The following is a 15,256-nucleotide window of genomic DNA, read 5'->3' as shown; positions in this document are numbered from 1 at the left end:
CCGGGTAAACAGTTCCATGTTACCCTTTTCAACGGACATATGTTTTAATAAGGACCTTCCTTAAGTCAACGCCTAGGTCAAAAACATCACACGGGATTTTCCAAAAGCCTAGTCAGTACTTAGGGATCCACGCCATGTGGGTGCAGCTGGAGGAATTTGCTCTCTAGATATCCAGAAACACATACAAACCCGGCAAGCAGCCCTTCTTGGAGCTTAGTCAAATGTGTGGCACTGAGCACAGTGGTGAGGGCAGAGGGAGAGGGGAGAGTTTATGTCTGCAGAGTGAGGAAGGGGCAGCAGCCGGCAGAGGGGCTGAGAAATAGAGACCATGCCAGATAGGTGTCCAGCCTCCCTCAGAGTCTGGTGGCTGGGAGCGGCCTCAACCATTCATTCATTCATTCATTAGTTCATATATTCCACAGGTATTTATCAGAATCTCTTTGTTTCAGATTCTGGGTCTATAGTCATGAACAAAACAGATCTCCCCCTGCCCCCACCCATGGAGCTTACAGTCTCATAAATACACAATTACGAATTAGAACAAGCACTCCAAAGGAAAGGGGCGCTGCTGTAGGAAAGAGATCAAGAGTGAGAGATGGCCCTCCGATTGGGTGGGCTGGCAATGCAGACGTGCCCTTTGTGCTGCGGTCTGACTGACTTAAGAGAATGAACCAGCCAGGAGCAGTTTGGGGAGGAACATTCCAGACCCAGAGAGCTCTAAGTTTGCAGGCCTGCCCGTGGGGCCCAGAAAGGAGGCCAGTATGGCTGAAGTGGAGTGAGCAAGGGGAGATGAAGAAGGGAGGAAACGGGCTATTTCCTGGCAGGGAGCACTACCATCATGTTTGTGTTTCCAGAAGATTCCTGAGTTACTCGGAAAGGATTGCGGGGGGATGGCAAAGAAAGCAGAGAGACCAGTGAAGAAGGCTTTTTGCTCCAGAGCTGCTCAGTGACCTGATGTGGACACTGTTTTAGGGAAATGCGGCCAGTAGGGCTTCAAGGGGGTTGGAGGTTGGGCAGAACCCCAACATTTATTCTCAACCTGGGTTCAGAGTTGGGCACATGCCAAGACCTGTAGGAAGCCCCTGTCCTTGTGGGGTGTGGCTTGTCCTTCGGAAGTTTTGAGGGAGAGAAAATCTGAAAACCATTGACTATGGGGAAATGCCAGGGAAAAGGCCATAGGAGTGGAATTTTCAGCCAGATGAATCTGGAAGGGGAGCTTAGTTCTCTCTTTGGGGCCCCAGCCTCTCCTAATGTCCTTGATGTTTCAAAGCATTTTCTCTGCGTTTCTGCAGGGCCACCCTAATGTGATCTCCTGCCTCTGCATCAGTGAAGACAGGCGGTGGATTGCCACGGCCGACAAAGGGCCCAACTGCCTGATAATTATATGGGACTCCTTCACAGGGTAGGCTTGGTGCAGTCCTGTTTTTTTCCTACTTAGTGTAGTGTATCTGCCACTGTGACCAGCAACAAATGAGTAATGCTGGTCTGGGCACACAGAAGCCAGTGACGGGACGCCAGGTGAGGGGTGAAGTGTCCTGGGGAGCTGGCCATCTTGTTGCCTTCAGGCCTAATTGGGTGACTTTCATTACCTTGGTGAATTTCCCACTTACAGTTCTTGGCTCTTTAGGCCCAGAAACTTGGTTTGGCGGTATCCCAGAGTAGATGGGCTGAGGGAGGTTAACTCACACTAACCCATCTTGGAGGCCCAGAGGAGTGAAGTGGCTTTGCCCACCTACAAAAAAAGAGGCTAATCATACCCGCTGTTTTAGTTTCCTTGGGCTTCTCTAAGACCTTACCACACACTGAGGGACTTAAAATAACAGTTACTCCCTCACAGTTCACGAGGCTAGAAGTCCGAAATCAGGGTGGTTCTTTCTGGGGCTCTGAGGGACCTGCTCTAGGCCTCTCTCCCAGCTGCTGGTGGTGGCCGGCAGCAGCCCTTGGCTTTTCCTTGGCTGTAGACTAATCACGCTGGTCTCTGCCTCTGTCCTCACGTGGCATTGTCCCCTGTGTGTCTCTTTGTGTCTTCTCTTCTATGAGTTCAGCAGTCCTTGGATTTAGGATCTATCCTAATCCAGCATGACCTCATCTGAGCTAACTACATCTGCAAAGACCTTGTTGTTTCCACATAATGCTCACATTTTGAGGCTCTGGGTGAACATGACTTTTGAGAGGGCCCTCAATGCACTACACTACCTTACAGGACTGTCATGAAGCCCAGTAGAGCAGAGAACATGGCCCATGATAGATGCTCATATGTGAGTTTTCTTTCTTAATTCCTGGTCCTAGAGGCAGAGTGCAGTACTAGATTAACTGATAAGATTGTGAGGCCCTGGTTGGGTTGCAGGGTGAGGGTTGACATGGGGGGTGGACGAGTCCAGTTGGGCACGGTTAGGAAGAAGTTGTTTTCAATGCTCTCTAGTGTTCTGGAAAGTTATGTTGGATGTTCTAAGATACAGGTCCCCCAGGTGACTGACAACCTCCTAGGGCCATGTTACCTAATCCTGGTCCTCATCTTACTGGACGTCTCAGTGGCATTTGACACTCTTCATTTCCTTGGCTTCTGTGATACCATGTCCCCTTGGTTTTCATCCGCCTTCTGTGACTGCTTCCTCTGGCCTGAGGTGGTGAGGATGCCATTGGTACTGTTCTCTAGCCAGAGGGGAGCAGACCTGGGGTTCGAAACCACACTGTCTTCATCTTTATAACCACCTCATACTCCTCTTTTCACGGATGAGGAAGTTGCTGGAGAATGTTCCACCTGGGTGTCCCATGGATAGATATGTCCTGCTAAAGTGTCCCAAAGCCCTGTTGCGTCTCCTCCCAGAGGTCTTCCGATCCCACCTCCACTGCCCCTGCCCACCCACTCTCACCTGGCTGGCCTCCTTCTCTGCAGCGTCAGTCTGCAGCCCAGCCTTCAAGACGGTGATTTTGTTTTATTGTAGTAGAACATCCATAACATAAAATTGACCATCTTCCCAATTTTTTAAAAAGATTGATTGATTGATTGCTTTGTGAGAGAACATGAGTAGGGCAATGGGCAGAGGGAGAGGGAGGGAGAATCCTCAAGCAGACTCCTCGCTGAGTGCAGAGCTCGAGGTGGGGCTCAATCCCAGGACTCTTGAGATCATGACCTGAGCCTCAACCAAGAGCCAGCTGCTTTACCGACTGAGCCACCCGGGCACCCCATCTTCGCGATTTTTAAACATAGGATTCAGTGGCATTAATTACATTCACAACGTTGTGCAACCATAAGCGCTATTTCCAGAACATTTTCATCACCCCAGACAGAAACTCTGTGACAGTGAGCTCCCCATTCTCCCTCCCCTCAGCCCCTCATCTACTTCTGTCTCTATATAAGTTTGCCTGTTGTCATTTTATGTCCGTGGAATCGTGTGTGGCTTTTTATATCTGGTTTTTCTCTCAGCATGGTGTTTTCAGAGTTCTCCCACGTTGTAGCATGAATCAGTGCTTCCTTTCTTTTCAAGATTCTATTGCATGGATATACCAATTTTGCTTATCTTCTCATCTGTTGATTTTTAATAATCTTTTATTTGAAAGCTAATGTCTCCTTTGGCCACCATCTCCAACCTTCATCCTCTTCCTAGAGGTAGTCAGTTTGGTGTGTTTCCTTCCAGAACATTTGCTGTTGTCTTAAATACAGATACATGGACGACATCATGTAGCATCACATGGTTTTTCTGCACAGCATTTTGCGTGTGTTCTTCTCCCAAACGGAAAATCTCATTGTGTTGCTCCCCTGCTGAACATCCTTCAGAGGCTGCCTCTTGCCAACCCAGCCTGTGTTAGAGGGAAAATGCATCTTGCATCATAGCCGCGGGAACTCATCCCCCAGAAAATGGAATTCCCCCTCTGCGTGCCTAGCTGTCGTCTGTGGCTGTCAGATGCTTCCAGCTGCATGTGGACATCTGATTTACACATGAGGGAAAGTTGTTATGTCCCGTGACGGAGAGTCCACAGGCAGGAAGGGTGGGCCCCTCTCGTGTGTCTCTTCTCTGAAGCCGTCGCTGATAGCTCCCCTTCCCCAGGTACGGCTGGCCCCCTTATAAAGTATTTATTTGTTGCTTTTTTTCTTGCTTGTAAAGCTGTCTCCCCAGCTAGACTGGGGGTAACTCTGGCAGTGATTTTTTCTTTTTAATTACAAAGTAAAGTGCATCTGTGTTTAACAATTCAATATGTCGAACGAGTCTTATGATACAGTGAATGATGACTTTGGGACCCAGAAAAGATTATTTGGTCTTAGAATTAATATTCACTTTATTAAACTAAGAACCATAGTTTTCCTTAAGCTTTTCATTCAACTTATAAATCGTACTCCTTTCATAAATCTAGCTTATTTTTGCAATTGCCTTTAAGGGGGGTTTGATTAATGTTTGGCCCCACTTACAAATTTGATTATTAATTCCTTTTAAACATTTTTAAACTGCAATTAGAAATTGAATATATTTGGTTTTATCTTTAAGTTCTTTAGTAGCCTGATTAAAAAATAAACCCTTCACCCATACTTAAGTAATTTTTGTAAATCTAATAAATTAGACATAACTGTGGAAATCTTAAGTTCTCATAAGTATTCTAATATTGTTTATAACCCAATGTGATTTGAATTTAAAATCACAAGTCTGAATCAACAACAAGCTTTAAATTAGAATCACAGATCTAATCCATCAGAGGCTCTGATATGTTAAATTCTCTTAAACATCACCCATTCCTAAACAAAATAAACACATTCTTTTCCCACCAATATGTTTATAATACAGGCCCAACTGACATCATTGTGTCTGTAGTTAATTCTGAATGTCCACAGGGATAAGATGCTTTTCCCCACGAAGGACATCACTGTGTCATTCACAGCAGTATTAGGACTGCCTTCCAAGTGAATTTGGGGGCTACTTCCCAGGGGGCGAAGTCTTCTTAAGTGATAGAGAACCAGCCAGGTCCTCAGCGGGGGGCACAGATTTGGTCCCAGCCAATTGGGGCAGCGAAGTGACCTATGAGGCCTGTTGATGTTTGCTGTAACAAGGGCTCCATAATGAAAAACAGTGGGGAACCACCAGCCCACCTACGTGGATTAGGACTTCCTACCACCTGCTCTTCACTCTCCCCGCCCCCCATGCCGCACTCACTCATATCACTCACATCCTGGCTTCTGCTGTCTCCTGCATTTCGTTGGCTCTCTTAGGTATTTAAAAATCTAATTTAATTCTGCATGTGACAAGGCTTTGCCTGCTTCTAACGGTTCTACAGTCTTGCCAGTGACACAGTACAGAGTAAATGAGGAACCAAAAGTGAAAGTCCCTCCTCACCCAAACACACCTCCAGAGTCACCCTTGTCTAGTTTGGAGTCCTGACCTCTAGACTCTTCTGTGCACAGAAATGCGGGCACTCCCTCTCCCTCACCCAGGATGATGCTACCTACGCTGTTTTGCAATTTGCTTTTTTCACAAAATTTTGGTCACCTTCCCACATCTACCTCATTCTTTTTGAAAGTAGCCTAGTTTTTCATTATATGGTTATGTCATAATATTTTTTAACAGTTTCCACACCCGTGGATATTTGTGTTGTTTCCAGATCTTTTGCCATTAAAGCAGTGCCACAATGAACATGAATTTATATTTATCTCTGTTTACTTTTGCTATTATTTTTCTGGGAAGCAGCTGTGGAAGAGGAATATGGTATAGGGTCATAGGGTATGTACACTTAAAATTTTGATAGATGCAGATAAGTTGTTGTCTCGAAAGCTTGTGCTTATTTACATTCCCGCTTAGGTGGGAGGGCGCTCGTTTTCCTGAGAGCTGGGGTATTGTCCTAGGCATCTTTTTTCATATTTCCGTCCTTGGTGCCTGGCATGGAATCAGAGCTCAGTAGCGAGTGACAGTAGACTTCATGCAGAGAACAAACAGCATGTTTGCATAATGCTGAGTTAGTTTTATTTTTTTATTGAGGTAAAATTCACATAACGTAAAATTCACCGTTGTAAAGTGTGCAATTCAGTGGCATTTAGCACATTTACAATGTTGTGCGGTCACCACCTGTATCTAGTTCCAACGGCTTTTAAAAAAGATTTTAAAGTAATCTCTTTGCTCAACGTGGGGCTCGAACTCACAACCCCAAGATCAGGAGTCATGTGCTCCACCAACTGAGCCAGCCAGGCTTCCCTAATTTCAAAATATTTTCAACCCCCCAAGGGAAAACCCAAAACTGTCAGCCAGTCGCTCCCATTCCCCCTGGCAGCCACCAATCTGCTTTCTGACCCTATTGATTTTCTAATTCTGGACATTTCATATCAATGGACTCACACAACATGGCTTCTCTCACTTCATGTGATGTTTTCAGGGTCCACCCCTGCTACAGCAGGGGTCCGCGCTCCATTCCTTTGGAGGGCTGAATCCTAGGCTGTTGTATGGATGGACCACATTTGGTTGCTCCATAGCTGTTAGGCTTTTGACGTGAGTCCCTCTGGGAAGCAAGGCAGACCTCAGCAAACGGGTGTTCCCCTGTCCTGTTTTGCAGCATTCCTGTGCACACAATATTCGACAGCTGCCCAGAAGGCAATGGCATCGGGGCCATAGCCATCACCCGGGACGCCAAATATCTGGCCACCATCTCAGATGCCGAAATCCAGGTACGGGGCCCTGGGAGTCGGCCTGAGGGGGCTGGCCAGCCTGTCGAGTGTGTCCCGGTGAGCAGCTCTGCTCGGGCCACGTGACATCTGTGATGCTCTCAGGGAACGACCGGACCCCATGGCACCTTGTCGCGGGCTCTTTCTCTGGGGCTTAGCTCACGGTGCCGAGCTCCGTTAGCCGAAGTCACAGGATTGCCATGAGAGGTGTAGGGTACTTCAGCAGCCTTTGGGAGCCTTCTCATTTTCCTCTGTCTGCTGTCACTCACAGAAAGTGTGCATCTGGAGGTGGACTTTAGCAGTGGAAACGCCCGCGTGTACTCTCAGCCTCCCCAAAGAGTATGGTGTTCAGGTGAGCTCGGTTTGAGTCTGTAAAGTTATGCCTGCAGTTACACTGAGCCCAGGTCCAAACCTACTTTTGGTTTTGCTGAAGTTTTGTTGGGGTACACTGGAGCTTGTAAAAAACACTTTCATATCCTTGATCTCATTTTATTCTTGATGACAGCCCTATTTTTTTTTGGCATTTATTATGCGCCAGATTCTGCTAAATTCTTTACATAAAGTATCTCACACAATTCATGCAAACATGCTGGGAAGGAATTATTTAGTAACATCTGTGGAATGCGACTATTAATTACTAGATAATTTGTCTAAAGTCACGGGCCAGCAGCCTTTCATATTCTAGAAGCATGCTCTTAACTGCTCCTAATATCCAGAAGTCATTAGTTTCAGTTTGCTTGAAGTGACTGGCCGAGGACACCCCCAAAGTTGGCTCTGCTGTTCTGCGTCGTCTCACTCGTCCTTGCATCCTTCATTCATCATACGCTTGCAGAGTACCTACTAAGCGCCAGGCACTGTGGAAAGTACATACCTGGATGCAGGGCCTAGAACCCAGTCAGAGGGTCTGGGTGCCTGGGCTCAGCCGGCACACGTCATTCTGCAGCCTTATGTCCGTTTCTCTCCTTCTGGCCCCCCCAACATTCCTCTGATCTCTGAAAAAATTTCCTCAGAGCTTTCGTAAGCTGAGCGGACACAGTAGCCACCAGTCTCTTGCTGCAGAAGCCTCTGTGGGATTTTGATAGAGATTGCATTGGATCTACGGGTTGCTTCCGTAGTTGTCCTCTTAACAGTCCGTGGGCACAGGCTGTCTTTCCATTTACTTACGTCTCTTGAATTTCCTTCAGCAGTGTAGTTGCAGTTTACAGATCTTTCACCTCAGATTTATTCCTAGGTATTTTTATGCTATTATAAGTGGATTCGTGGTCTTAGGTTCCTTCTTGGATTGTTCATTGCTAGTATATAGAAACTCAACTGATTTTTGTGTCATGAAATTTTGCTGAATACATGTGGCTACTTAGATTTAAATTGATTAAAATGAGATAAAACTACGAATTCATTTCCTCAGCGTCAGTACATTTCAAGTACTCACCAGCCACCTGTGGCTAGTGACTGCCGTGTTTGATAGCACAGGTGAGCGAGCATCTCCGTCACAACGGAAAGTGCTGTTGGACAGCAACTCAAGGCCCCAGGTCTGGAAGGACTCTGCTATTAGCCTGCTCTGTGCACCTGTCCACCCAGCTGAGCTGATTCCTTTGATCTGGCCTTGAGTCACAAATGACGAGCGAGCTCTCAAGCTCTCGGCACTGCCTGACATTCCAGTAGGCTGTCTGCTTTGTTTCTAGAGACAGCTGTCTCACACCTTCCTTCACACCTCATACTTCCCCAGCCCTTCCTCTTACTCTCAGCTGATGACCTCTCTCATTTTGCACTGAGATAATGGAGGCCATCGGATACAGACACTGGCCTGTTCTCACTCCCAGGCCTACGACCTGCTTTCAGCCTCACCACCAGCTCTTGCCCCTCTAAGTGTAAGAGAGGCCAGTGCACAAGATGCTACTTGTCTCAGGCACTCAGGGCCCTCTCCTGCGGTGATCAGCTCTCCCTCTACTGGGGGCTTTTGCCCTCAGTAAATCCCTGTGCTTTAGTCTCACCCATCCCTAGAGAATGCCATTGACCCTGCATCTCCTTCTGGCTCTTGCTTTCTGCGCCTCCTCATAGTAACCTGTCTCGGAAGAGCTGTCTATACTGCTTTCTTACTTCATCATCTCTCATTTTTGTGCACAAACTATTGATCTCTTTGTATTTTCACTGCTAAATAAGGCATACTTGCAAAATGTGTACATTTTAAGGAATGAAATAAAGTGTACCTGTGTGTTTACTGCCGCGTCAAGAAAGAACATCACCCAAACCCTAGAAGTCTCTTTGTCCTCCTTCCCGGGTCTTTTCCCCAAGTTAACTAGTATTAACTAGTTAATTAGAGTCCCAGATTTTGTGTTACACATTCTCTTGCTTTCCTTTATACTTTTCTCTAGCAATGTATGCATCCCTCAGGACTCTCCTTTTTTTTTTTTTTCCTGAGAGAGACAGAAAAAGAGTGTGCGTGAGCAGGGAGGGGCAGAAGGAGAGGGAGAGAAAGAATCTCAAGCAGACTCCCTGCTGAGTGCAGAGCCGGACACGGGGCTCTATCTTGGGACTCTGAGATCATGACCCGAGCCAAAATCAAGAGTTGGATACTTAACCAACAGAGCCACCCAGGCGCCCCCCCCTCCTTTTAAGTAGGCTCCACACCCAACATGGGGCTGGAACTTACGACTCCGAGATCGAGAGCTGCACACTGTACTGACTGAGCCAGCCAGGCACCCCTCCCTCAGTGCTATTGTATATTTTTTTACCTGTTTTGTTTGTTACATATTTGGAATCATAATTACTTCATTTTCTCTGCCTTGTTTCTGAGATTCATCCATTTGATTATTGATTATTCATTCATTTTCTCTGCTGTATATTCTCTCCTTGTTTGAGTATAATACAGCTCATTTATCTGTTCTACTGATGATGAACATTTTGGTTCTTTTGATCTGTCTACCACCTACCCATGGCTCTAACAAGTCTATGATTATCACAGTCACTGGTGTTTCCAAGTCAAACGAGCACTATTAAATCCTCAGTTGCAGCCCTCCCAGTGCGCGTTCAAGACACCTTTCCTGCTGGCTCACTGACCTTTCCTGGGCTCCTTTGTAGGCTCGTCCTCTTTCATTGCACACCTTCTAAATGTTGGCAGTCCTCAGGGTTTAGTTGTGGGAGCTCCTCTTCTTGCTACACCTTCTTCCTGGGTGTCTCATCCATTCCCATGACTTTTAAGTACTGTGTAATCCCAAGATGCATCCCGAAATCCTTCCTCCCCTGTCTGTTTCCACTGTAGCACAGCTCCCTGCGTGACTACACATCCTCCCAGCTGATCTGTGTTCCCTCTTGTCCCAATCAACGTCTTCCTGCAGCAGTCAGAGCGATAGTTCTTAATAAGCAAAACAGATTATATCACTCTCTTACTTAAAGTCTTTCAATGACTTCCCATTGTGATGGGAATAACCCTAAACACCCCCTCCACCCATCTCCCAACATCTCCTCTCCTGTTTATTAATGTTGATTAGTTTGCATACCCTAGACTTTTACAGAAATGGACACTCTTGTGGAGGGCTCTGGCTTCTTTCATTCAATTTAATTTTTGAGATTCATCCATGCATGTAGCAATAGTTTATTCCTTTTTATTATTCTTTATGTGTCCTTTATAATGTTAATGCTGGATAGTCATGGATTGAATGGATATGTCACAATTTATTCACTGTTAAAAGACATCTGCACTGTTTCCTGTTTGTGGCTGTTGAAAACAAAGGTGCATGAACTTTCATGCACAGGTCTTTGTAGGGATATATGCTTTCATTTCTCATGGTAATTATCTTTGTTTTGGAAGGCTGTTTTCTCTAACTATAGGATTGTAGGTTGGTAGTTATCTTATTTCACTACTTTGAAGATAACTGTTCCACTGTCTTCAGACTTAACACCTTTTCTGTTGAGAAGTCAACTCTCAATCTTACTGTTCCCTCTTTTGGAAGTTATGTGTCTTTCCCCTCCCGCCCCTTTCTGGCTGCTTTTAGCAGTTTTTGATGGTGTGCCTGTATGTATATGGATATGTTGTTGATTTAAAAAAAAAATCCAAAACTGGGTGCCTGGCTGGTTCAGTCAGTGGAGCCTGCGACTCTTGATCTTGGGCTGTGAGTTCGAGCCTCATGTTGGGCATAGAGATTACTTACAAAAAAGGATAAATAAAAATTAAAATCTATATATAAAAAAACAACCCAAAACATGCCTTTTGGGGTTCTTTGAACTTGGGATGTCATATCTTTCCTCAGTTTTGCAAAATTCTCCACCACTGCTGCTTTAAACATTACTTTTATCACCTTTTTTTCTTTCCTCTCCTTCTGGTACTCCAGTTATACATACATTAGACCCATCTTGTCCTATATGTCTCTTATTGTCTTGTCTATATTTTCTGTTCTTCTGTGTCTTTATCCTTCAGTCTGGATATTTCCTCCTATAATTTCTCTTCCTTTTGTACTAATTATTTCTTTGGCTATATTTAATTTTCTGTTAAATCCTGTGTTGAGGTTTTTTAAATCATTTTTTTTTTCAGATCTAGAATTTTCACGTGATTCTTTTTAAAAATAGAGTTATCTGCTGAGATTACCCATCTTGCCCTCTACTTTCTTGCACATCATGACCACAGTTATTGTCAAGTCTGTGTGTGTCGATGTTACACCCGCATCTCCTGAGGTCTTTTTCTGATGTTTGCTTTCCCCCTCCGTTGTCAGTCATTTGGATATGTCTCTTTCATATGCCTAGTTATGTTTCATTGAATGCCCAATGTCGTGCTTTCAAAAGTATAGAAATAATTTGAGGCTCAGGATGATAACTTCCTCCAAGGAAGACTTACTTTTGCTTCTTGCTGTCATCTGGCAAAGTTAATCAGAGATTAACTTGATTAATCAAATCATAGATTGTGGTGATTTGAGGCTGATTTCCAGCCTTTGTGAGGTCTTGTCCACGTACTTGCTTTCATCAGTTCTTTACCGCCCCTGCGTACCCCCCAGGCCTTTGAGCTGTGCTGAAATTACTTCTCAGATATTGGCACTCATCCTTTACATTCCTGGAGTAGCAAGGAATAGGCGATGGGGTGGAAGTGGCAGGAATGGAACTTAAGACGTGTTTCTAGAACCTGTCTCCCTGGATATACCCTTTACCTCAGGCTGCAGCTACCCCCTCCCTCCTATATACCCTGGCAGGACATGCGCCTAAGTCTCCCCAGGGATTTCCACTGTGTTGTTGCTGTAGTTTAGCTTCTGCCTTTCATGGTTTCCTCACTTCCATAGTTACCACAGGGTTGATTTTTGGGAAGGGAGCCAGGCCGTCCATGCTCTTCACTGTGTTGGCAGGAATCAGAAACTCTTTCCAGTATTTGGCATTCATTCCAAGTTACCTCGTGGCCTTGTCAAATTTAGAAATGTGTATGCAGCAGTTTTTGTCCAAAAGGACACAGAGTAAAGGTTATTAGTGACTATTGTGCTACTTTTGCTTGTTCCAATTTACAGATGATGAATTATAATAAATAAGACTAAATAAGAAAGGGAACACATTTGAGACCATTAATTTTAACACTCAGTGTTTAAATTATATTCCTGTTGCTTACAAAATGCTGTCTTTTCTGTTTTATATTCCTACTCAGCTATTTATTATAATAAAAATATTATTTATTTTTAACATTTAGCTTAGCCAGAGAAAAACAGAAAATTCAGTGTAATGTAATATATTCCCATACTTTATATTTCAGAACTACCTTACTTTTAATCCAACAAATAATAAAGAATTGGTGAGCAATAGTAAAACACAGGCAATATATTATCTGTGGGTAAGTAGAAATATTTTGGTTTGTTTTAAATGTAGGGACAAGTGTATGTTCATTCCCTGAGTACAGATGTTTTGGTAATGTAACAATATAGTATCTACTTAGGAAGCAATAAATATGTATTAAAATGTTTTGATCTAATTATAACATTTATTTTGGTCTCATTGGAAATTAGTGTATTAAAGCAGAAGCAGATAATTTAAATTTCATTTAATTTTTTAAAGTAATGAGGCAAATATTTATTTGAAGGTATTTAACAGGTTTAAAAAATACAGGGTTTTTCAAGACTTTGGCTTTTACCCCCTTGTAGAAAGGAATTAGCAAACAGATCAGCAATATATATACTGACACAAGGCGGAATCATGAGATTAAAAAAACATCAAAAGTTTAACATAAAATTACCATTTGACCCAGCAATTCCTAAATCCAAAAGAATTTAAAACAGGCATTCAAACAAATACTTACATACAGATGTTCATAGCCTCGTATTATTTGCAATAACCAAAGGTAGAAGCAAACCAAATGTCCATCAGCTAAAGAGTGAATAAATAAAATGTGGTCCATCCATACAATGGACTATGATTCAGCCGTAAAAAGGAGTGAGGCACTGACGCCTGGACAACATGGATGAACCGTGTAAACATCACGGTAAATGAAAGAAGACGGACATAACAAACCACATGCTGTATGATTCCATTGATATGAAATGTCCAGAGTAGGAGAATCCATGAGACAAAGTGCAGAGTGGTGGTTGGCCGGGGGCTGGGGGAGGGGCACACGTAACGGCTTAATGGAGAGGGGGCTTCCTTTTGGGGTGATGAAAATGTCCTGGAACTAGACAGAGATGTTGGTTGCACAGTATTATTAATGTACTAAATGTCTCTGAATTGTACACTTTAAAATGATTAATGGTTGGGGCGCCTGGCTGGCTCAGTCAGTAGAGCATGCAGCTCTTGATCTTGGAGTTGTGAGTTCAAGCCCCACACTGAGTGTAGAGATTACTTAAAAATAAAATCTTTATAATTAATTGAATTTAAATTAAAAAATGTAAACAAAATAAAATCTTTAAAAATAAAATGATTAATGGTTAAATTTATGTTATGTGAATTTTACCTCAATTAAAAATGCAAAACAAAAACAAAACACTGATTCAATCACTAATTTTCAGTGGTTATTTCCAGTACTTATTGTAGCTTTAATGCCTTATAAATGTAGCAATCGGATTTGCATTTACTACCATTTAAAGTCACAATCGTTTGTGGCATTTTTTTTCTGTATTTGCTTTTCTTTCAGAATGTTTTCAGATGTTCCTGGAGGAAGCAGGTTCTCAGCCTGTAGAGATTGCAAAGCTCTGACCCTGTTTTGATGCATTTGTTTTGATTTTGTGGTTATATTAGTTCTTTCTTTTGGAAACCGGGTCTTTTTGTCATAATGATTATTTTTTCTGTATTAGTATGAAGCTGGAGGTATACTTGCTCACAGTGCCCCACGTTTAACAGAAAAAGTGAGTATGCCTATTGCATTTTTATGTGTCAGATTTTGTGGAGAGTAAATATGTATGTGTAAGCTTAGTCACTTTGGGCTTTTCTTTGTATGTCTTGATATTAAACCATTGGGAAATCATTTGACATTTTTATTTGGGTCCTTTACTGTATTGAATTGTCAGCTTGAAAATAATAGAACCATTGTTCAAAATAAAATATTATGGAAAGGAAAGTTGACTGCCCTGAGAAAATATCAAAAAAAGTGATGGCTTTACTAATGCATGTGTGCATCTGACAAAGAATGAAAATTACTTTGGGCTGATGTAATAAATAGTTGAACATGAGTGGCTCCTTTTTAGGCCCCCCAGTTTTCAGAGTACTAAAACATGATCTTGGGCATTTAGATGTTTCAGAGCCGGTAGAGGCAGGTGTCGCAGGAAACCATTTATCTTGCCTGCTCGCCTGGAGCTGTCACATCTGAGGTGGAACTTGGGTCCCGTCTCCTGCAGCAATTTCTGCATTTGACACCCATGTCATCTGCCCTCAGTAAGCACCTTATGGTGTTTCTTCTGCCTCCTTTCTTCACTCTCAGTATGATTTATAGAAATTTATTTTCAAGAGGGCATGCCAAAAAAAAAATGAGATGGATAAATACAAAGAGAGATCATTCTGTCTGCAAACTCTTTTTCATAAATCAAAGTTATCAAAAAATAAAGCCAATTCTCATTACTCCTGGCAGTTACGTTCCATAAAGTCTCTGCAGACCTTAGTGAGTGAATACAGAATCATTGCTCCTAAGAGAAATACAGAATTAGGTTCCTGCCAGCCTCGGGTCATAACAGTTTCATCAACAGATAAATACACAACCCTGTTTTATGTGTGTTTTTGTTAGAAGACACCGTATTTAATACATAATGTTGATTCATTAGCCTTGACGCCCAGCCAACAGCTCTGGAAGGCATGCCTGAGTGAAGTTTGTCTAACTCAGGTATATTCTCTGGAAGGTACACCATGGCCTTCTCACACTTAGGAATGCTAGACAGCATTTCAGTACCGTGTTTGGGGCTAGTTTAAATACTGCCATCACCAACAAAAAGCACCTCAACAACGAACAACCTGGCACTAAACAGACCCTGAAAAGGACACTCATTTATAGTTTGAGAGCTGAAATAAGAAGGCCGAGCATGTCCTTGCTTGACCTCAGCTAGGAACATATGCACAGGTGTCTGCAAACGATCATGAAAGTGCCACAAGGGTTGATTTTGGGGTTATAAATAAATTACAGCATGTAGGTGAATTTACAAATACAGAACCCACAAATGAGGACTGACTGCA

At 43.3% G+C, this 15,256-nt stretch overlaps 1 protein-coding gene across 2 annotated transcripts in view; it reads left to right on the top strand.

Moving 5' to 3' along the window:
* Positions 1–15,256, top strand: part of CFAP251 (cilia and flagella associated protein 251) — a 65,413-nt gene that overhangs the window by 9,458 nt on the left and 40,699 nt on the right. For both annotated transcript variants that reach the window (XM_034672333.1, XM_034672332.1), the window contains 5 exons: positions 1,293–1,402; positions 6,532–6,643; positions 6,912–6,992; positions 12,363–12,440; positions 13,891–13,941. In XM_034672333.1, the coding sequence (XP_034528224.1) occupies positions 1,293–1,402; positions 6,532–6,643; positions 6,912–6,992; positions 12,363–12,440; positions 13,891–13,941 (432 nt within the window). The remainder of the gene's footprint in view (positions 1–1,292; positions 1,403–6,531; positions 6,644–6,911; positions 6,993–12,362; positions 12,441–13,890; positions 13,942–15,256) is intronic.

Source organism: Ailuropoda melanoleuca, chromosome 12 (assembly GCF_002007445.2).
Source record: "Ailuropoda melanoleuca isolate Jingjing chromosome 12, ASM200744v2, whole genome shotgun sequence".
In the NCBI taxonomy this organism is placed as follows: Eukaryota; Metazoa; Chordata; class Mammalia; order Carnivora; family Ursidae; genus Ailuropoda; species Ailuropoda melanoleuca.
Note: the sequence above shows the minus strand (reverse complement) of the source record. Positions and strands in the feature narration are given on the sequence as shown.